This window comes from Macadamia integrifolia, chromosome 9 (assembly GCF_013358625.1).
Source record: "Macadamia integrifolia cultivar HAES 741 chromosome 9, SCU_Mint_v3, whole genome shotgun sequence".
NCBI classification, from domain to species: Eukaryota; Viridiplantae; Streptophyta; class Magnoliopsida; order Proteales; family Proteaceae; genus Macadamia; species Macadamia integrifolia.
Genome location: NC_056565.1, coordinates 10,497,669 through 10,520,972, shown reverse-complemented (window position 1 = coordinate 10,520,972; position 23,304 = coordinate 10,497,669). Strand labels below are relative to the sequence as shown.

Sequence of the window (23,304 nt, the reverse complement as noted above, 5' to 3'; positions counted from 1 at the left end):
AAGCTTCGATTCCTTGGGTCATTCTTGGAGATTTTAATATTGTTACGGGGCAAAATGAGAAGAAAGGAGAAGAACAATTAGACAAGGGCCTATGGATGAATTTAATAAGTGTTTATTTGATGCCAAGTTGTTTAACCTGAAATGGAAGGGGCGCTTGTGTGCTTGGAGTAATGGGAAGGGTGACCTAGGGAGGGTCAGCTATAAACTTGACAGGGTCTTATGCAATAATGAATGGGTGGACTGCTTTAAGTTTTCTGAAGCTACTTTTTTTAGCCCAGGAATTTCAGATCATGGTCCCATTCTTTTCAATATTCTGGAAGAGAGGAACTTTGGTCTGAAACCTTTCAGATTTTTTGAAACCTGGACTGAGCATAAGGATTTTGATGAAGTAGTGAGGAAGGGATGGGATAGGCCTATAAAAGAATATCCTCTAATCCTATGCTCATGTTTGCTGCTAAACTTCGTAATGTTAAGAAGGATTTGAAAGAATGGAATAAAGAAAAGTTTGGGGATTTGTTCAAGGCTGCAAAGAAGGCTGAGATGAAGTTGAATGATATCCAAGTTCAGTTGTCTTATAATCTTGGTGATCCTAATTGGGTTACTCAAAAGAAAGAGGCAAAGAAAATTTTATGGGAGGCCTTAAGGGTGAAAGAGAATTTTCTTAAAGAAAAATCTAGAGTTCAATGGCTACAGTTGGGTGATAAAAATAATAATTTCTTTCACAAAGCTATGAGGGGAAAGCAACATAGAAACAATATCTTATAGATTGAGAGAAGAGATGGGGTAGTAGTTGATGACCCTGGTCTAAGAATGAGGCTGTGGAGTTCTATCAAAACTTTTTTGGGACTGATCAGATGGACTTGGGGTTTTGCCCTAATCATATTCCCCTTCGGGCCTCCCTTACTAGTGATCAACAGATGATGCTGGAGAAAAGTGTGTCAAATGAGGAGAATATGAAAGTAGTGTTTGCTATGAAGAACTCAAAAGCTTCTGGCCTTGATGGATTTGAAGCAAGCTTCTTCAAGCATTCTTAGGAGTAGGGGAAGATTTATCTTTGGCTGTGAAGTGGTTCTTTAGAAAAAATATTATGTCTCCTTCAACAAATGCCGCTTTTATCAGTCTAATTCTCAAGTCTAGTGAGATCACTACTTTTGTTGGCTTTAGACCTATTGCTCTTTGTAATCTTGTCAATAAGATTAGCACAAAAATAATCTCTAATAGATTACAAATGGTGGTTGGGGATTTGGTCAGTGAAAATCAATCTGCTTTCATTAAAGAAAGATCTATTGCAAATAACATCTTGATCTGCCATGATATTGTTAGGGCGTATTGAGCAGAAGAAAGCACATCCCACTGCAGTGCTGAAGAATGACCTCCAAAAAACCTATGATTCTCTGAGTAGGAAGTTTCTATTGGAAATTATGAGAAGAATGGGATTCCCTCCAACTTTTCTGAACTGGGTTAAGGCTAGTGTGGCTTCCCCTACTTTTGCTGTGCTCATCAATGGAAGTCCTGCAAGGTATTTTTTAGGAGGAAAGGAGATAAGGCAAGGAGATCCCCTATCTCCTTATCTGTTCACTATGGCTATAGAGGGATTTTCTGGGGTTATGATGAAGCTTGAAGTTGATGGGAAGATCAATTTTCTTCCAAAATGCAAAGCCAGTCATCTGTCTCATTTTATTTTTGCAGATGATCTTATGATCTTTGTGAAGGCTGTTTGAGAATCCATCATAGCTAGTTTGAGGGCCCTAGATGAGTTTGCCTCCTACTCTGGGCTACATCTCAATAGGGCTAAGTCCTATATTATTTTAGGGGGCTTTACTCAAACTAGCAATATGCAACTTCTGGAATAATGGGTTTCAAGAAAACCAAGTTACCAATTCTATATCTTGGTATCCTTCTTGTTTCAGGTAGACTCATATAAACAGATTGCAACCTTATTTTGGACCTGATCAGGACAAAGTTGAATGGCTGGAAGGCTAAATATCTCTCCTATGCTGGTAGACTATAGTTGATCTCCTCAGTTCTCGAAGGATGCTATATCTACTAGTCAGAAATTTTTACCCTGCCAGGTAATTTTATAGCTAAGGTGGAGTCTATCTTTTCAAATTTTTTGTGGTCTGGACCTTCTTTGGAAAAGAAAGCACATTATGTTTCTTTGGATGCTATATGCAAGCTAAAGGAGGAAGGGGGCTTAGAAGTGAAGAGGGTCAAGGAGATGAATGTGGCAGGAATTATGAAGCAAATATGGTGGATAGCTTCACACAGAAAGAGTATTTGGGTGGAATGGGTCTACAAAAGGTACCCTAAAAAGGATACCATATGGATTGTTAAGGCAACTAATGATGCTTCTTGAGTGTGGAGGAAAATCTTGAAGTACAGAGATAAAATGGAAGACTATGTACTACATATTATTGGTAGTGGCAACTCCACAAAACTTTGGCTGGACAATTGGCACCCAAGTGGGATTTTGATTAAAAAAATTGGAGAAAGAATAAGTTATGATGCTAGTTTACCTCACTTGGCCACAGTTGAAGAAACCTTAAAGAATGGAGAATGACATCTGACTCCTCCTACTTCCTTACATCTTGTGGAAGCTTAGGGAAGGCTCCCCCCTATTCCTAGACTTTACTATTCTGAGAAGGATCAAACATGAATTTCATAATGGGGATCCATTGAGGATGACTGGGAAGTTAGCTTTCTGTACCACGGTGCAACAATTATGATAAGAAAGAAACTTCCGGATTTTCAAATCTTAAAATAGGTCAAGACCTCGAATTATGGAAGCAATTGTCTCAGATGCCAAAACTAAGTGCTCTAAGAAGAATTTTGTGGCAGAATGTAATCTTAGAAATCAAGTTATAATGTCTAATTAGGGAATTCATGTGAGTTGGAAGATTGTGATCCCAAAAGCTTGCTCATGATTTATGTCTCCAAATAATATGATTGTTTTACATTGTGATGGTTCCCTCTCACAAGTCTGAGTTTCTTATGAAAGCATAATCACGGACAGGAAGGGGGTTCCTATTATGGCTTATACTGGTCTTGGGGAGAAGACTAATATTTTATGGCTGGACCAACTTGCTTTCCTTAGAGGAATTACTTTATGCATAGATATCAACATGATGGAGATGTCAATTCGGTCAGATTCCAAATTGGATATAGATATTCTAAATAGAGAAATTGAGGGGCCAGGGAAACTAGAGCTATCAAAAGCAAGATTTACACATCTCTAATACCCTGTCCAGAAAGGAATCTGGAGAGAGGTTAATAAACCTTCTGATTACCTAGCATCTATGGCTACATCTCATGTGGAGACTATTATTCAGCCTCATGATTTTCATGATGAGCTAAAAAATTTAGGGATGGAGGATTCAGTTTTCAAGATTTAGTATAGATTGTAATTTGTTTCTGGTTTCTCTTGTAATGCAAGGGTTGTCTTGCTTTGTTCCCTAGGGGCTTCTCCTCCTCTCTTTCGGTCAGCCCAAAGATGGAGATAGAGGTTGTCTTTTTCTGTACATTTTCTCTTCTTTTAATACATACAAATTACTTATAAAAAAAAAATAATGCAATAATACTATACCAGAAAACCATGCCATGATAACACCCCCTTTCTATGAAAAAGAAAAGGGAGCGTGTTGGGCGAATGGTTTGAAGTATCAGTCTCATATCGGCCTTATTGGCCGTATCGGATTGGTATTGGTTGAGATAGATCCTCGATCCCTAACAGATCCGGATTAGTGTTCCATATCGTTTTAGGGGTAAAATGATAAAAAAAAAAAATAGTACTTTTTAGAAAAAGCAAGGATAAAATATATTGATACGCATTGATAGGGATCAGCATCAGATCGGTGCCGTTACCATCCCCTAAAGTTGGGCGAGCCGCGGCTCAACCAATGGGGGGCAAGGGGATATTTCCTAGGAAGGAGGAGAGAATCAAATACAGTGTTGAGCAGAGCACCAGCATGTCCAATCTTTTTCCCAAAAGAAATTAGATTAAGGTGAAAAAGAACCATGTCTTGCTGGTGCGAGAAACACTGAGAGACATTGATCTTGAACGTTGGCTTGCATAGGACATGGTTCTTTTCTTTCCCTAGCAACAAAAGCTTGTCTTTCGAGTTTGATGTTACATATTTAAACTTCCAAGATAATCACTACCATAGTTCTAAAGAAAATAGAGATATGAAGGAGAATCTCAAAAATATACCAAGGCCATCAATCTTGACACCCCCCTGCATCAGCCATTTACACAAATCCTAGAACATACATGATACTTCTAGCCTTCGATAATAGCATAGACCCCAAAAAAACCAAAACTCAAAGAAACAGAGTGAAATTCTGCTTCATAGAAAATAATAAGATGCCCAACCACTATGAAAAGAGTTAAAAATTCATGCTATCATTATAAATAATAATAGGCAGATCTCTATATGGTAATACAAGGTATTTAGTCAACTACATAAAATAGGAATTAATGCAAGATCCTGACTCATAATCTGACCTAAGATTGAATTCACATCCTCTGTAGTGAGCAGCGAGGTGCGGTGAGCATTAGACGGCTGAGAGCATCTAGGCACATGCCCCAAGGGGCTCCGAACCTCCCGATGCTCACTACTCCGGTGCAATGGCTATAGATGATTTTCACACATATAAGATTAGTCTATGCAAACCATTTCTATATTAATTCAACAATATAGGTTGGATTCGGAGACTGATCATAGAAGGCACTTATTTCAATGATGTAGGAGGGAACCTAATTGCACAATGAAAAAAAAAATTAAAAAAGAAAAATTGCACAACGCGGATTGTGCTACGAAAAAAATTGGATTGGGAAACTCTTGTGATCTATTATATTGGACAAATAATTAATTACTTTGAAAAGAAACAAGTTACCTTAGAACCGCAAGTGTAGTTCCTTTTCCTAATAATAGTTTTTCCCCATTTCCTAATAATAGTTTTCCCACAATTAAGCAATGTGAGGAATCGACCTTTTTAGCTCTTTGAACTAACTAGAATCTCCAATGGTTGAACAAACACTCTCTCTCTCTCTCTCTCTCTAGGATTTCAAATCTCACAAGGGGGCAGGAGAGGGAAGGAACTAGTAATCGTGCGATGCTTTCTCTTCTTGTTGTATGTGTCCATCTTTCCTTGTGTGTGTACACAAGCTACAAGAGTCTCTTAATCCTAACTACTAAAAGGGAAAGAAGTAGAATAAAAAGGAGATATTTTAACCTATAATTATCGCTCTAATGATTCAATCAAAATAAATATCTAGGGCAATAATTCTTCAACTAAATAATTTAAATCATTAAATTCTCATAAACTAGTTAATGGCAATAAGTAATTTGTATTGTATAATTATCTCTTCACTAATTAATATCACACAATGAATTATAGGGCATGTATTTTAAATATTGTTGTACCCTAATTTATTGCATATACGTACTGAAATTTTGTGACGATTATCTGATCCAAAAATAAAATACTTTGAAACAATTTTTTCAAATATTAATATGGATAAATTTATATAAGATAAAATATTTTTTATAAACAACTTATAAAATACAATATTGGATCCAGATTTTTGTCCCATCATACACAAATATTCTCTCATTGATATTCCTTAATGAAGGACAATGGATTTCATGTTGAGCATATCTTTCATTTAGGATTGACACCACGAATCCAATACATCGATATTTAGTCCAAGGGATATCAACCATTGGTGAGCAATGACTTTTTTTTTGGTAAATATTGCTGCAATGACAAGGATCTCTTAGTTCAAAGGGTCGACAATAATCTTACCAATGAAAATCTTATTCTTCTATATCTAGTAGTAGTACATACGAAATTCTCACATATTTCTGTTCAATATACATATCTAATGTATACTTGCATTAATGTTTCACTATTTTGGAATCAACATTCTTAGTAACACACAATACAATGACCATTTGAATGGGGCGTCCAACAATATCCCTAACCAATAACGCTTTAGATGAAAACAAAAAGACAATCTTATAAACCCATTATTATATATCACACAAAAAAATGAACAAATTGAATCAATTAATAATAATTCAGGTTTAATGGGCACAGAATTCCAATTCTTCCATAGGAAATACATTGTTATAGCTATAACAGAGAATAATCAATTAATATCTGAATTAGGCCACATAAATGAACAGACCAATGACTTAAAAAAGTTCAATAAGGGATGTAGCTTGTAGAGTCTCTGTCCTTAACCTTACAGTCCCTACCACAATACCACCCACAAAAATTTGAAAAACAAAGAGGATAGACAATATCGATGCCAGGAAAGTTAACTACTTTATCCTTAGTAACCAAACTACCATTTAACGCCATCCAGAAGAACCCTTTAAACTGAGGATGAAGTTTCATTTCTAAATCAACATCCAAATATTCTTCTGTTTTTGGGAAAAATAATCTCTGCCCAAATCATTTTTAATAGGATTCTTGGCTACCAAACCGATGGTTATCACTCTAGATCGAGAAAATTTACAGTACCACAGACCCTCATTCGACATAGAGTGTCAACCAGTCAGCCTCGATTGATCGGGCTTAACCAGGCTTGACCAATATCAGCCCTTGCACCATAATCTAGCTTAACTAATCAGGCTTACAATATTAGGCGAACATGGTTTTGTTAATAGTTGATCAGTCCAGCTTGGGCTTTAATCAGGCTACCTGTAATCGAGCTAAACGGGTATTAGACGGACCATTGACTATTTTACTCTAAACAGGTCATGCATAATATTTGTCTCTAAAGTAGGGAATACCAATGAAATGGGCCTTTGACAGGCCTTAAGAAGTCAAGAATGTCCTATTAAGTTAAGAGCATTAAATTGCCTTAAAGACTTATATTTTACACTTCATTGCGGTGGGAGTCAAGAGTATATTGAATAAGGGGTGTCAATTGGTCAAGCTTAGTCATGATAAATGGCTCAGGCTCAATTGGGCTTGTAATCAGTTGATCCTGATCGAGCGAAAAATATGTATGACACACACGGAACAACTAATTATAGTCATATCGAGTTTGAGCCTGACATGTTTATTAATCGGACTAGGCCAATGGAGTTGCCACATCAGGCCTAGAATTGACACCCCGATTAAGAATTGTTTTAGCAACCATTCTTTTAAAAATAGAAAAGATCAACCCAACATCCCAAATGCCATTAACAATTAATCCTTTTAGAAAACAAAATCTATTAAACACATGGCAATGAAAGGCGATTCGAAAGTCTCTAAAATTAGGCATCCATTGATCATTCCATATAGAGAAGGCATCCTGATATATATCTTATACGTAACGACACACAAACTATTTGAGCAAGGGAAGTATCTTACAAATACCATCCAAATAAGAGACCATTTTTCATTCTCAATTACAATCCAACAGAGATGAGTCAGGATAATAATACTTACCTTGACTAACAAGGCTTTATTATAATTTTTTTTTTCTTTCTTTTTTTGATAGCCAAGGCTTTATTATGCTTACTACAACTACATAGTCCTAAACCTCCTAAACTTTTAGGAAGGAAAATTGATTTTTAGAGCACAAGAGACCATGCCTGCGGGACTAGTCAGGCTTAAGCCTTGGATACCCGTTGTTAGCCCAAAAAAAAAAAAAAAACAAGAGACCACTTGATAGTTATTATCATTATCGATCATCTCTCTAGAATCTAGCACTTGTAGAATACTATTACATAACAGAAGATGGAAAATGAAATATGGACATCTAAATAGGTGGGGATAGAATTAGATTGGATCAAAACTATCTTACCAACTTTTGATAATAATGGTATTTTCTACATATCAAGCTTAGATTTTACATGACCTATAACATTATTCTAAATTACCCCCCCCCTTTTTTTTTTTTGGGCTACGACCCAAGGTAAACATCCTCCATAAGAGATGCCCCCCACCCCCCTTCTCTCAAGGAATAAGGCCAACCTTGATGGATACCCAAGAGGGTTGAAAAAACCAAAACGGCTACTTTGAAGTTTAATAGAGTAAAGGCTACTTTGAAGTTTAATAGAGTAAAAGCAAGTAGATACCAAATAGTGATCATAGCATATTAATGCTGATCAAAACCAAGGTATAAAAAAATTGCTCTAAGATAGCCTCATTCTAGCCTATCATTGGCTTTAGACATGTCCAACTTGTGGGCCATCCAACCTCTCATTATGTCATCTAAGAAAGTCAAACAATTCATGGACGATAACTCTTTTTTTTTATTATTTTTTGTGTCAAGTTGGACCCACCACTATGGTGGTACAGAGAGGAAGTGGGTACCCACTGGGGCCCAAGGGGTAGGGAGTAGGGAGTAGGGGAAATAATGATGCATGGCAACACCAATGCATTTACAAGGAGAGCTGGTCCACTGACCAATCTCTGAACATGCTCTTAAGTGAGTAGTGCCAAACTACTGAGCTATCGTCTAGGAGTGCCATGGACAATAACTTGATTATCAATCGGACAGCCCTTTAAATAGGCAGCCTAGAAAGGAGAAATAATTTCCCGAGGACGTGTTTGAATCTGATCGCCAAAATTTTAGTAATAATTTTCAGAAATAATTTTACATAAACTAATAGACCTAAACTCCTTTACCTGTTATATATATTATCTTTTCTAGGAATTAAGGAAATCAGAGTATCATTAGATCCAAAAGGAAGGTAAATATCTGTGAAAACAAACACTTATAAAAGAAACTACATCATTTTTTGAATAATTCCAATACTTGTGGAAGAAAATAGTTAGGCACCGTTTGACAACATTCCAGTTCTGCGTTTTTTTGTTCCTAAAGAAACAACCTAAATAGCGTTTAGTATACCTTCATGACCAAAAGCTTTGAAGGCTTTATTACTGAACAATGTAGATTTAATCTCATCCTCCTTAGGTAAGGCCATCAGACATCTATTTTTCTTCAATAGACAAAATAGGATCAAACAAGCTCTCAATGAATGAAGTAGTGTAACAGCAAGCCAATACACAACTTGAGGTTATTGTTCTTGAAATTGTTGTTCAGCATATATGAGGTACTGATTGTGATTCATTGGTGGATCATGGATGGGTTGATCTTCAAGTATGATATTCCATCTGTTGAGTAATGATTTTGGTTATGTTGACAAGTTATTCTATCCTGGGAATTTGAAGCTGTATTGTTGTTTGTATTATGAGATTAGTTTCTATTTTCAGTCCTTAGCTGATCACTTGAGATCCAACCTCTGGATCTTCTTCCTCCTTTGAAGGATTGAAGTACCATTAGTTAAATACATCTGACCTAAATTTGGGGTTAATTTGAACCCTAGATTGGGGATTATCTGTGTTGTTTAGCTTGCTTGTGAGGTGGTAGGATTCTGAAATCTACCATGGCATTAGATTGATTCCATCACTGGGCCAGGGGCAAGCCAGTGGCTGGTGACTCAGCCCTGCAGGCTCTGCAAAGCTGTATTCAGAGCTCCAAGCCCATCCCATTAACACACTACCCCTCAGGTCAAGGCTGATGAAGCTTTTGCAAACTCTTGCAGATTAATCCCCCAGTATTCAACAACCAGACCATCTCACTTGACTAATGAGAGGGGAGAACTGCCTCAAATGCCTCCAAAGCCTACCAAATTGGCAATTACATGCTGGCTCAGAGAAACTAGTCTATTGGGTGCGGTCTCTTAGCCATGGTAAACATTTTCCACGCTATTGGCATTTGTTCAATGTCAAAGTAATAAAAAAAGGTTGTTGGCATTTGATAATAATAGATCATCTAGATGCAGACTACATCAAATTTCAGTTCCGCCCCCCCCCCCCCTCCTCCCCCCTTTTAAATGTGCGTGTTAGAAGTCTATGGCAAGAAGGAGCAGTCGCGACTTTGGGGTTTCCTAGTCCTATTAGGACCGAATAGATGTTAGTAAATTAGTTTCCTATTCTGTTTTTGTCTTGTTCTTTCCTAGGAGATATGTAATGGTTGTTCTATTTAATGAATGAAGGCAGTCCCATCTTGTTGATTGGGACTCTCTTCGCTCCACAATCGCAGGTTTCTCTCTCTCTCTCTCTCTCTCTCTCTCTCTCTCTCTCTCTCTCTTCTGATTACAGTGTGCAATCTTTTTATAAAATTAAAGACCATGTAGTTCATGCATCAAAAATGTAAATGTACACATTTTTACTGTTCAATTACATTAATACTCTTGAAAATCTAAATCAGGGGGCTACTAAACCTTAGGCTTAGACCCATATTTCAAGGAAAGAGGAAAAAGAAAAGAAAAAAGAAAAAGAGGAACAAAAAGACTATTGTTAATAATTCTCTCCTTACATGGGTTTTTTCTTCTCCCGTCTCTGCAGCTTCCTCCACTTGAGGTAGATCTGGTATGACAACCCAGAAAAGACCAAGATAACACACCCCCATTGCTTTGCTGACAGGGGGTTGCCACTCAGTAGTGAAGACACTACAATGCTCACAAACTTGCGGGTGGTGGTGATTGTGGTGTTGGCAAGTGAGCCAAAGCGGCTTATAGTTAGGAAGATGAAGTTCTGACCCACTGCTCCACATAGACAGTAGACGAAGATGTCCCATGCTGCCTCAGGGTGCTGTTTGCAGAACTGGACTGCCTCAAATCCACTTCCATGCGGCCGACCAAACATGTAGATCAAGTTGTAAATGGTACCCCATAGATTCATTCCCAACATTATATCCCAAGCACTTGTTTTTGGATACCTGTTCAAGAGGAAGCAGTTTGGTTCAACCAGAGAACATGGTACATGCTTTCTATACATATGTAGAAGGTACTACCCTCTAGGCATATATAGAAGAGTGGATGAATGCAGACAGATGATCAGATTGATGGCAAGAATGACTTCTCATCTTGAAAGAAAACAAATTCCCTTGGTACTTTACACAGTGAAAGCGAAAGAAATTTAAAAACACATTCCTGACGTCTAGCAAGATTGCCTGTGTTACCTCTTCTCTGGTGTTTATACAACTGCTAAGCTTTTTAACATAAATTCTTTCCATTATTACATTTTTAAATATCTTTGCAAAAAAATATTGTGGTCATGGGTCTTGGATCCACGCCACTGCATTTCTTGCCAATATCTAAGTTCAGGAGACAATATCTTATCCCATTATGTTCTTGCAGACAAGGGCAGAATTGAGTGTCAATGAAGCATCACATCTAATCTTCCCCAGATAGGGAATGAGATAACATTCTTACCAAGAGGAAACATACATATATATTATCACTAGCAATGATGTACAACTTTATAGCAACTTGGGAAATGCCAAGGATCAACAAGTTCCAAAGCAGCTAAGCATACTACAAAATAATCACCTCCAACAACCCTATATAACTGTCGTACCTTGCTGTTAGTGAGTCCTGTGTAGCATTTGTAAATCCATCAAAAGCTAAGTTCAGGAAACACAGCCCGTACCCAAGGGGGGCATTTGGGTGCGCGAGCTTGCTTATGGTCTTTGAACTAGTCTGTCATCAACCCAAATGAACAAGAAAAAAAGATAAGAATTAGAACAAGGATTAATAGGTAAGTCCGTTAGTTTGCTAAACTAGGTTCAAATTCTATGCAAAATTTAGCAAGTGTGAATTTTGGTTGAAACAAGTTGGATTTCTAGGGCACATAGTGTTTGAGAATGGGATCGAAGTTGACCTGGGAAAAGTAAAAGCAATCGTAGAGTGGGAAGCTCCCAAGAATGTAATAGAAATCAGAAGTTTCTTGGGATTAGCAGGCTACTACCGACGATTCATTGAGAATTTTTCCCGAATTGCCACACCAATGACCAAGTTTACCAGAAAAGGAGTGAAATTTGAATGGTCAAAGGAGTGTGACGACAGTTTTCAGGAACTAAAGAAACAATTGGTGTCAGCCCCACTACTAACAATACCAGAGGGCACTAGTGAAATGACAGTCTATGCGAATGCCTCCAGAGTTGGGCTGAGTTGCGTTCTTATGCAACACGGCAAGGTAGTGGCGTATGCATCTAGACAGTTGAAAGAATATGAGAAGAACTATCCCACTCATGATCTGGAGTTGGTGGCAATTATCTTTGCCTTGAAGATATGGCGCCATTATTTGTATGGGAAAAAGTGCGAGATATTCAGTGATCACAAAAGTCTCAAGTACTTCTTCACCCAGAGGGATCTGAACATGAGACAAAAGAGATGGCTGGAACTCATAAAAAATTATGACTGTGACATACAGTACCATCCAGGTAAGGCTAATGTGGCCACTGATGCATTGAGCCTGAAAGCTAAGACTGTATCACTTGCTTATTTGGCCACCAGCCCACAACTTAAGCAAAAAGCCATGTTGATGAAGAAACTTTTCTGCTTCTATATGAGAACATAACCAAGAGAAGGTTAAAACTCCTCACCTTTAAAAGTGCAAATGCTGATACCCCTCCAGCAACAAGGAAAGTGCATACATACTCAGGAAGAGTGTATTTAATACCATAAACTAGTGTCCCCATCAGCATCACTGCAAGAATGTCAATCACTAAATTTATAAGAATCACTGCAAAATGCATCAGTGATTCTAACTCAATATAATCCATTCATCACTAGCTGAAAGCATTGAGTGGTAAGCGTAAGACAGAGCATGAATGTTTTTTCCTGATTTATCATAAAGTGAAAAACTGAAATTCCATATTTAGATGTTGCAATTATTCGGAGATCCAGACTTCAGAGTTCACTTGTCAATGTTCAGTAACTCTAGCTCAGTATTAGCCCACAACTATTTTGTGGGGATAAATCAATTTATCAATAGTTCGACTAAATTATTGTTAAGAATACAAATTGGGACACAATATCATGCAATTGCCTTCAGTGGTTCTACCAATTCTTATTGTTCAATAAGTGCGTACCCAGCGCATGAGGTGCCTGCCACTGCGGTATCTGGGTTAGTTATAGTGTATGTATACAGCCTTACCCCCGCTTCACAGAGAGGCTGTTTCCCGACTCAAACCTGGAACCACTAGGCCGCAATGGAGCAACCTTTACTAAATTCTCATCCTTCAACATTTACGCTAATTAAAATTTTTCTTTAAATTAGTTCTTAATATGAAAGATATCCTTATAAGAGAAACCCAAATTATTTCTATCATTTATTCAAAAAAAAAAAAAAAAAAAAAAAAAAAATCCCTGAGAACAAACCAAAAGATCACCTGAGATTTCTGTAAAACCCTAATTATTCTCTTCCCTGAATTTCCCCCCGGACCCAAACACTCAACTTATTTTTCAAATTATAGAAAGATTATCTTTGATCTTACAAACCTGAAATCCCTGCAAAAGACATAATTAATAGCAGTTTTTGGATTAACTCACTGCACCCTGTTTACTCTTGTCTGTTTGCTAGCTAGACTCCTAAGACGCTTTTACATTGGCACAATAAATTGCTTTGAAGAAGTCACCTTTATACTACCCAAAGGTTAATATTAGATCAACATAATTTCTCCTTTTGAACCCAACATCCTTTTTTCATCTTTCAGCCTCCTAAATTACTGAACACAAGAGATCCATGGTAGAGCTTGCCAAAAGAGGCCACCTCATTGTCCAGTAATAAAGCAGGAAATATGATCTTATTTCATTAGTAGAAACACAAATTTTCCGAAAAATATGTCAAGCATAACTTGTACAACTTAAATCAAGACAGTATGGTAGCAACTATTGTATTCAAACAATCTGTCCATGCGCAAGCACATAAACACCTCACCTGGTATCATCTTTGAGGATTTTGCCAGGACCTGCAAGTTAGAGAATAGCATCAGCATAAGAGGACTAATTCATTCGGTTTAGCCTCCTATTTTCATATTTACAATATTTCATAAGATTAAGGACTGCAAGGGATAGCACCCACACCCATGTCAGAGCATGATTAACTCTCCAATATGCAAATATCATTCTCTAAAGAACATCAAGGACTTGTTCTTCTTCTTTTTCTTTTATTTTTTATTATCCATTTAAACATCAATATACCAAAATACAATGAAAGAACCCAAACATTAAGTTCTATCAGGTCAAGCTTTCCCTAAGCAACTCTGCCAGTTTTAAGACTCAGAAAGTTATCAAGATGATTTATGACTCCTTTTCACAAGACATGTTCTTTCACTTGTAAGAATGCTTACAGATTTTTAATTGTAACTCTATTCCAGGATTTAAGAAACACTTTAGAAACTCAAAGATATTCCAAGGATCAAATTTTTTACTTTGGAAACATTTTGCTGATTGTTGATAATTTGTGTTTTTTGGTACCTGACTACTTGAGGTTGTGAAGGATCTTATTGTTCATTCGGTTTTGGTCCTTGGCGGATGCAAATTTAATGCATTTTCAGTTTCAACCACCTCCAAAAGCTTTTAACAATTGGGTCTCTCACTAAGTAGACTAAATATGAAAAACTTCAGATAATGACTGCCATGGGATGATAATGTCTGGAATCTGGACACAGAATGAGGTGGTGTATTGACATTAGCAGGTGATTGATGACTTGACGAACAGAATCTCAATAAGGAATACTAATCAGCGAAGTCTAAGATTTTGGTAGGATGCTTCCAAACCTGTAATGAGTTGGAAGATAACTCATGACATGCAATTGTCCACATTAAAACTCCACATTTTAATTATGTCACACTAAACACTGATTAGAGTTATTTGCAGGATGAAAAAGGGAATCAGAACGGTCATTTGTGATTCTAATGGGATTTTTAATGCAGCACATAGTGAATGTTCTGATCAGCTGAAGAAGTGGATCTTCAGGCTCTTACAGTGGGAGTATTATATGCTCAATCCATAGGAGTGAGTTCCATCCAGTTCAACTACAAATGTCATAGTATTTTAGAAAAATAAAAAAATAAAGAGTTAGACAGGTTCTGACTGAATATCTTGCATAGCTCGTTCTCTGGTGACTCAGCCTGAGAGTGGCGCCCATCCTTGTTCTACCAAACAACAACAAAGCCTTATCCCAACTAAATGGGGTCGGCCATATGATGTTTTTTCTCCAATCAGCTCTATTCAGAGCCATAATTGTTACTAGTTCATCACCACTTCTCCTAGAGTCATTTTAATCCTACCTGGGCACAACAACAGCCGTCCATCCTTTATTTATTGAGTTATAAAATTTGAGGCCCATAAAAACCTGTACTCATCTCTTTTACCATTTGCATTTGAACTTTTGGCAGTTATGGATTAGTACATTTCTTTTTTGGAAGGTGGGTTGGGTGTGTCTAAACATGTTTCCAACTTACATAAATCAAGGAAACATTAAAGGAGCATCAACTTAGTAAAGATAAATAGAAATGCCAAAATTTCCCTGAAGTAACAAAACATAATCGTCAAGTCAAAATGAGGCAATAAGCTACACATGCCTGGGCTGGGTAACTGATGTACTTTAAAGCTTCAATTCCCATAGCTGGACCAATCGTGTTTGTGATTCCTGCACTCCAATAACTCCACCATGGAGCACCCCCAGCTCTGCTGTTTCTAGACCAGAGTTTAATCACTGTAGAAAACCCAATGAAAAAAGTCAAAATACCAAATTCAGATAAATCTAGCCTTGTCTTCCTTCTACAGTGATAGATATGTGAAACCTGGCATTAAAGGATAAGACTAAATGAAAAAAAAAAATGAAATTATAAGAATAAAGCAAAGAAGTAAATCAAGACTTACTCATAAATGACCAAATTAAACAAACTACACTTTGTGCCAGGTTCAAAAACGAAAGATGTTCAAACCGTTTCCCATCTGGTCCGAACCGTTTGGTAGACCTGAAAACCAGACGAAATGATCATTGAGAGTCTGGTTCCTTTTTTTCATCAACCAAGGACAACCCTCCCGTGTCCAAATAAGACAGAAACTCTCTTAAAAATAAAAATGAAATGAGAAGAATTCTAGTAAATTGCAGAAGGCACCTCCTAGCCTGATATTTCTAATTTATAAAAATAAGCACAAAATTAGAAGTGAAAATGAATCCCTCTCATTCGAGGCAATGAGCAAGGCTTTCTCAGGCAAAAATTGTATAAGTATAAAATCTTCCACATTTTTCAGTGCAAATGTCATCACTATTTTCTAGAATCAAAATCATCACAAAGCCCCATATCCCAATGAACAGAATTTCTAATTTCTTAACAATAACTTTCAGTTCTTCAATGATTTCAGTTCCATAGGTCTGGAACTACTGAACTTTAATCCTGAGGTTTTGCAAGTTTTAGATCACTCAATGGTAATCTTAATAAAGAAAAATTACATGGAATTTCAGTCACCAAATGCCGATTATATTCTAAGAGAAGAAATAAAAGGGTAGCTAAGAACACAAGTAGTAAAACCCAACAGGGCCAAATTAAGAAGTTAGATCAATTGAAGCGAAAGAAAACAATGTTGATTAATTAAGAGGTTCCGTAGAATGGACTCACAGAGTTTCCTGAAGCACTCCTTGAGTGATATAAGCTGACCAAATTCCTGCAACGCAGAAGATGAGCACAATGATGCGGCCGACTCCGGAGCTGTGACCCTCCATTCCTGAAGAGAGCTCGCCGGAACCTACAGATCCGGCACCAAGCACAAGACCCGGCGGTTTTCAGTGAGATCAGAAAGAAGCAGAGATCGAAGGAGGAAGAAAGAAGAAGAAAAAGAGAAGGAGAGGGGCACAGCCGGGGGGAAGGTGGCAGATCGAATCGCGAAAGTAACGGCAAATACCTTCCAGATGGGGCGATGGCTTTCTACAAGGAGCAAGCCAAAGCAACTTCAATTTTACACGTGGCGATCTTTGATTGATGGAAGTAGACAAATCTGCATTTCTATTGGCTAGGAAGACGCGGACAGTCGTCACAGGCCAGAGGTGTGGTCAATCGAGCTGGAAGGGTAGGGAGGCTATTGTATCCCCGCCAGCGCAATACTATTGCATGGCGATCTTTCAAACTATCCGATCGTGCGCTCCTCCGCGAGAGGCACAGGTGTAGGGAAATGACCACCCTGCCCTCCCTTGTTGGATGTCTTAGCACACGTTCCCATTGGTCTATGTTGGTTTTGTAGCGTTCTCTTTCCCTCTAGTTATTTACATAAACGATATCAAGAAATACAGAGGGAGAAAGTTCCTTAAAGGACAAGCTGCATCAAGACGAAAGGAATAAAAGAAGATGGACTACCAATTCATGTTCACTAGAGCAGATTAGGGATGCTATTATTTTTGATGTGAAGCAAAAATATTCATAATTTCATCGTTTTTCTGAATACAAATAGAAATCGATTCCTAGTATTTTCTTGAGACCTTCCACTCTTCTCTCCTCCTTAGATGTCTTCCACTCTTTTGTCACCCCCATCCCCACCCCTCAAAACCCATTTCGCTGCATCATTCTCTTTTTTTTTCCCTCTTTTTTTTTTATTGTTTCCCTTTCCTTTTGCTGGTTTCTTCCTCCCCCATTGTATCCCTTCCTTCTTATGCTTATTTCTTCCCCTTCCCCCTCCCCTCTCTTAGGAGTTGAGGTCCTTTCCTGCAGAGCTTGGTAGGGTTTTCTCCCTCATCTAGCCAATATGGCTTTGTATGTTGTATTTATTTTTCTTTCCTGTTTTAATATATTTTTCATTCACTCAAAGAAAATGGGGGAGGATTTTTGTCTTTCATGAGGGATAGGATGATCATTTACCTCTCAATTGCATCCAGGCTTCTTTTTCCGACACGACACAGACCGAGACCGACTCATTCCTTAAATAGGTAGATCATGGTCCGAGAACATAGGCCCGTCAGGCCTGACCAAGACCGACTCAGCGCGACCGATTGACACCCCTATATAAAACTATGACAGGGATAAATTAATAAACAAAACTCTTGGTACATCTCCCGTAACCATCATGTAAATGATCGAATAGAAAAGGGAAAGGAATTTTCTCTTTAATCCTTACGATTGGGATTGGGTTTGTACAATTATACATTTCAAGATGATAATAATATGGGTAAGAGAATGCTATCCGGTTGCAGAGCCATTGCTTAGTGTGCCGATCAATGGGTGTCTAGACATAGACACGCACAAGTGGGTAGCGTTTTTTTTCCCTAATAGTATAAAGAGAAAAAGGACCGTAAAAGACAACGTGACCCCTGTGTCAAGACACATGGGAGGGCAAAATGATAGCCCTGCCCCACCTAAGAGGCGAAAATCCCACCTGTGGTCTCTTAAATTGGCACAGAAGCCACACAGCCTTTTATGGATGCCTTTCTCACTGAGACTGCCATTTTGTTCGGTTTCACCATTTTGGTATGAGAATGGGTGAATTCAAAATCAAACCAATAACAAAATATTCAATTTTTTTTTTTTTTTTTATTCAATTTTGGTTCAAACTTGAGACTTCCTGGTGAGCATGGGTTTTTTACACACCATAGCTCACCAACTACGCTAGATAGTTGTTATATCTAATCTATTTTATATTGGTTTGGTTTTAGTTTGATTCCCTACATCCAATCTGGTTTGAGTCAATTTTACAGTACTCCAATCTAACGACCAATTTCAATTTGGTTCTAGTCAGTTCCTTGATTTTATTGGTTGGGCTAGGGTTTGAACCCAAGCCCCTCCCCGGCAAACCCCCAAAAGAATACAGTTGGTAAGCATCAAGGAGATATCGGTATCTGCTGATTTGGATCAGATGAGACAACTTTGTCCTTAATTTTTATAATAGATTGATTATTCTCTTATGATTTTACCTCTATTCCAATACTGATAATTTGAATCGATCAAGTTTTGCTATATGTATCATCTATTGCCGATACAATATGGCTGAAATGACCACCACGACCGACACAATACTAATACCGAAAAGGCTAAAACCATGGAAAGCATTGACGTTGTGGCCAGTGACCCAGTGGTGTGTCATGGGTGAAGTGTGGAAAGGGCAAGAACTAAGCATGCGTGTTTACCAGCAATTGGGTCAAGCCATCCATAATAGGGTTCTCAATGAAAGGGTCAGGCATTCATATTGAGTAAATTTGAAATAGACAAGCTGACAAGGTGTGACTTTTTGTCTTCTTTACAAGGTTTGTCTTCTTTCCACATTTAATTTATTGATGGTTGATCAAAGTTATTGGATATTTAAGTGATACATTGCATACAATTCTATCGATTGGTCCTAAAATTGGGAAATGAGAGAGGAGATACAAGGGTTGTGACGGGTTAGAGAGAAGAAGAACTAGAAAATCCTCACCAAGTTGGATTGTACTTAATTTCCCCTAAAATAAGGGCAATCCAACATTAGATTGTTCCCCTGCTTGTTTTGGATTGAAGCATATGTGAGCAAGGCGTTACCTAACCACAAAAGTTGTAGTACATTGGATCCATTGCTCCCAATGCATCCACAATGTATTGTGAGTTTGGTGTAAAATGGAGAAAAGTATAGTGCCAAATAGGATAAAATATGAATTTTAGGATATTATTTCAACTCTCATTTATCATTTTATTGCAAGAAAATAGTGAACATAAATGTACTAGGGCTAACAACAATTCCATGTATCTACAAGCATTGCTGCATGTTTTGTTGAAAATGTCTTCTATAAATTAAGTTATAAATGGTGGTTTAAAATACCAATCTCTTACCTAAATTTATCTTAATTATATATATATATATATATATATATAAAATAGTTGGTACTTATGACTTGTACTATCTTTTTTCTTTAGTGAAGGGTGTATGCCATATTTTAGTTTTAATTTCTTTTTAACGAAAAAGGTTGGGTATGCTAGCGGATTACTTGGGAAAAAGGCATGGTGGCATATACTGGTCGTTAGATGAAACATAAAAGATCTTATTCGTTTGTAACTATTGTCTTACATAACCTAACCCAATACCACCGCTCCACAGTCTTCCTTCTTTTTCTTATTCTACCTTTCCCCTTCCTCTTGGACTCCGTTTCCCCCTCCCTTCCAAAAAATTCCTCTCTCTCTCTCTCTCTCTCTCTCTCTCTAGACAGAGGAGACTACCATGAAATCAATCTTTGTCAAATTGCAAGACCTCTTATTACTTTCTTTCCTACAAGATGGTAATGTATGGGGCATTTTTAATTAAAATGTGTTGTTAACGTAATATTAAAACAGTTAGTATTAAACTTATTTGTAACAAGATACAACTCCAATTGATGAACATACCTTAAGTATTAGGACCCGTTTGATTTTATTTCTCATGTTTCTGTGTCTAGAAACAGCAAGAAACGATTTTTGGAAATGCAAAAAGGTGTTTGATTTTTCTGTTTCCTGAAACGTTTTCAACATTGTAGTCAAGTTCAAGACATGAGTGAAAGCACAATGTTATAGGAATGCAACTAACGACTGAAAGCATGACATTGGAGTTAAAAGTATGCTTTATGAAGATGAGCTTCAGAAGGATGAAGGCAATCCAAAACTATGAGTTTCGCACAACCAAGTTGGAATCGCCACATTTGGATAGCAAGAAGTTTCAACAATGGGTTGGGGGTTTGGGTAGGTTGAGTGAAGTGTTGGGTTTTTCACAATTTTTGTCGCTCCCACTTGTTTCTAGAAACCGAAAAACAAGTCTAACTTATTTCTCCATTCCTATTTCTAGACATAGAAATGTGCATAAATTTCTATTTTTGTTTCCAAAAACAAGTGAAACGAAACAAAAATATCAAACGGTTTTTAGGGTGTTTTTCCATTTCTGAGCACAGAAAAATGAAAAAACCGTTTCTACAAACAAAATCAAACGGGCCCTTAATCTTTGTTGATTGTAGAAATCAGGTAAATAGGTACAGTAATTGTACCCATAAAGTAAACGTAAGAGGTTCAAAGCTCGAGAAAGCTAAGGCTCTTGACTTGGCTTTTTGAAACTTTAAACCACCAACAAAAAGAAAGCCCAGATCACTGCCCCTCCTGTTTCTTTCTCCATTAAATTTCAGATTGCATTTGTTCCTTTTGTGTGTGTGTGTATGAGAGAGAGAGAGAGAGAGAGAGAGAGAATAAGTACATCAGATCACAAGAGAAAATGAAGAATAATGAAGTTGCAGAGGCAGATGATGACTTGAGCAAGGTGATCGATCTGAAGATGCACAGCCCATAGCCTGTGGGATGAATGAATGTAAGCTTATGATGTCAATCTACCTTACTACTTCAATTTGTAGGCCGGATTTTGGACACCCCTTAGTGCATGGTGAGGGTGGTTTTGCTAGAAAAACAAAGGTGGGATTTCAAGTAGGGTGAGGATGCGAGGTTGTAGATGAGAGTAGCCCTCACCTCGGTGGGGATGTTAATTAGCAGAGGGAGGGAGGAATGCCTGGTGGTCAGTCGCGGGTGGAGGGAGTTGGGATTTCGGTAAAAATAGAGGGTGAAGGTCAGGTTGCGATGGTGATAGCAGCGGCGACAAGTTGTAGAGAGACGGACAGGAAGGAGAAAGGTAGAAGAAGAAGGATTTTGGAGCGGTGGTATTGGGAAAGGGCGGCATGTTGCGTAGACCCTGAAGGTGAGAGTTGTGGGAGGGGGGGCAGAAGGATTTGAGAGCTATGAGTAATGGGATTGACAGAATTGAACTAGACAGTAAGGGCGAAAGGGAGATCTAGCGGAGGGCATCGAGAGGGAGAGAGGGCAGGAAGGAGATGCAGGGCCAGGCTTTTGAAAACCTCAGCCTAACCCTGAGTCCCCTTAGTTGGGCCCAAGCTCAACTTGACCCTGACTCAAGGCCTGAAAAATCCAACCCTGACTCACCCTTAGGGCAGGGCGGTGTTGACCTTGATTGGCCCTAACTGGGGAAGGGAAAAGGAGATTCAAGGGTTGGGACAGGTTAGGGAGAAGAAGCAAAACAAGAAAAAAGAAAACGATATTGTTTCTCCTCCATTTTTGCAATATCCCTTATGTGAATTTGTAATCGAAACCGTTTACCGAAATCGAACCGATCCATTTACACCAAAATCGCAAAACCGTTTAGTAAATGGTGCGATTATGGTTTCAAGTTTTAGGTCGATAGCTAAACAAGTCGAGTCGGTTTTAACGGCGAAACCCATTGGTTTCAAACCGAATTGAAATGGTTTAAACCGATCCAATTAATCTGTATAACAATAAAATAAAGCAGGGGCTGTAATCCGTATAACAATTAACAATTAAATTAAGTGTCCATCATGCTTTGGTATGATTTATTTCAATTCAGTTCAAGTTTAGGCTTTAGATCATGAACTTGTAATCCATATATGTTACTATTTGTTATCACAGATGGGATGTTTTGGCTAAACCACATGTCATTTTAATAGTTTATTCTGTAGAAGGATGGATTTGGATATCGTATAATATTTATTCTATATGTTTGAGAATAGTCATGCAAAGAAGTAGCACTAGATTATCAAATTAAGACATACCATCGTTAATATAGAATCTCTTATTTGTGGTTGCCAATTATTTTTGAATAAGCTTATAATCTTCAGTTTAAAGATGGTTGCAAGTTATAACAAACCAATTGTGAACCGTTTTACAAAACCGTATGGAATAAACCAAAATCGAAATCGTTTAAAACCGTGAAACCGACACCATTTAGAAATCATGGAAACCGAAACCGTTTACTAAATGGTCACGGTTTCAGAAAGTGGAACCGTTTAATAAATGGTGCGATTATGGTTTTAGTCAAATAAATGTGAACCGAACCGATCTGCACCGTTTAAATCGAAACCGAACCGATTAACACCCTTACTTCCATGTCTAATGATGCTTAAAAACTAACTAAAACAGAAAGCTCTAACTCTTTCACCTCTTCCATGTATTTAATTTATTGAGATTTTTTCCTAAAACTTCCATTTGTTGTTGTTATATGTAATGGTGTTTCCTTTGCTATCTAAAATCAAGGCTTAAACTTTATATAAAAATCAGGGTTGGCCAGGCTCAGACCGAAGCCTCAACCATGGACCAGCCTAACCCTAACTTAGGACCAAAGATTTTCAGCCCTGACTTGCCCTCAACGCAAGTTAGGGAAGGTATGGCCGGACAAGGCCAAACTTGCATCCCTATCATTTTCTTTTTTCTCATTCTTCTTCTCCCTAATTTGTCACAACCCTAGTATATCCTTTCTCATTTCCTAGTTTTAGGACCATTCGATATAACTGTATGCAATGTATAACTTAAATATCCAATAACTTCGATCAATCATCAATAAATTAAATGTGGGAAAAATAGGAGAAAAGGTAGGAATGTCCTTTCACATTGTCAATATGTAGGCTCCATTTTCCTTGAGAACCAAGTCCATGATTGTTTCAAGTTCTCTTTCAACGAGGGTTTATTGAGTCCATATTTTTTGCAACAAGCAGTGAAATGTGGTGAA

General features: G+C 37.7%; 1 protein-coding gene across 1 annotated transcript; it reads right to left on the bottom strand.

Moving 5' to 3' along the window:
- Positions 1-10,119: 10,119 nt before the first annotated feature.
- LOC122089456 (UDP-galactose/UDP-glucose transporter 3) lies at positions 10,120-16,716 on the bottom strand. Its single transcript, XM_042659210.1, has 7 exons — positions 16,428-16,716; positions 15,685-15,782; positions 15,384-15,517; positions 13,735-13,765; positions 12,398-12,501; positions 11,371-11,492; positions 10,120-10,729 (listed from the first exon to the last, which is right to left on the bottom strand). Exons 1-7 carry the CDS (start codon positions 16,529-16,531, stop codon positions 10,324-10,326), a joined length of 999 nt encoding a protein of 332 aa, XP_042515144.1. The 5' UTR covers positions 16,532-16,716; the 3' UTR covers positions 10,120-10,323.
- Positions 16,717-23,304: the final 6,588 nt, after the last annotated feature.

What these genes read in the sequence shown, in the direction of transcription:
- LOC122089456 (XM_042659210.1), bottom strand. Translation starts at nt 16,531, where the DNA reads ATGGAGGGTCACAGCTCCGGAGTCGGCCGCATCATTGTGCTCATCTTC. An exon ending in TTTAATTTGGTCATTTATGA is followed by an intron (nt 15,518 to 15,684) that starts GTAAGTCTTGAT and finishes GGTTTTCTACAG; the next exon opens with TGATTAAACTCTGGTCTAGA. An exon ending in CAGCATTTGCACTTTTAAAG is followed by an intron (nt 11,493 to 12,397) that starts GTGAGGAGTTTT and finishes GGTTGATGACAG; the next exon opens with ACTAGTTCAAAGACCATAAG.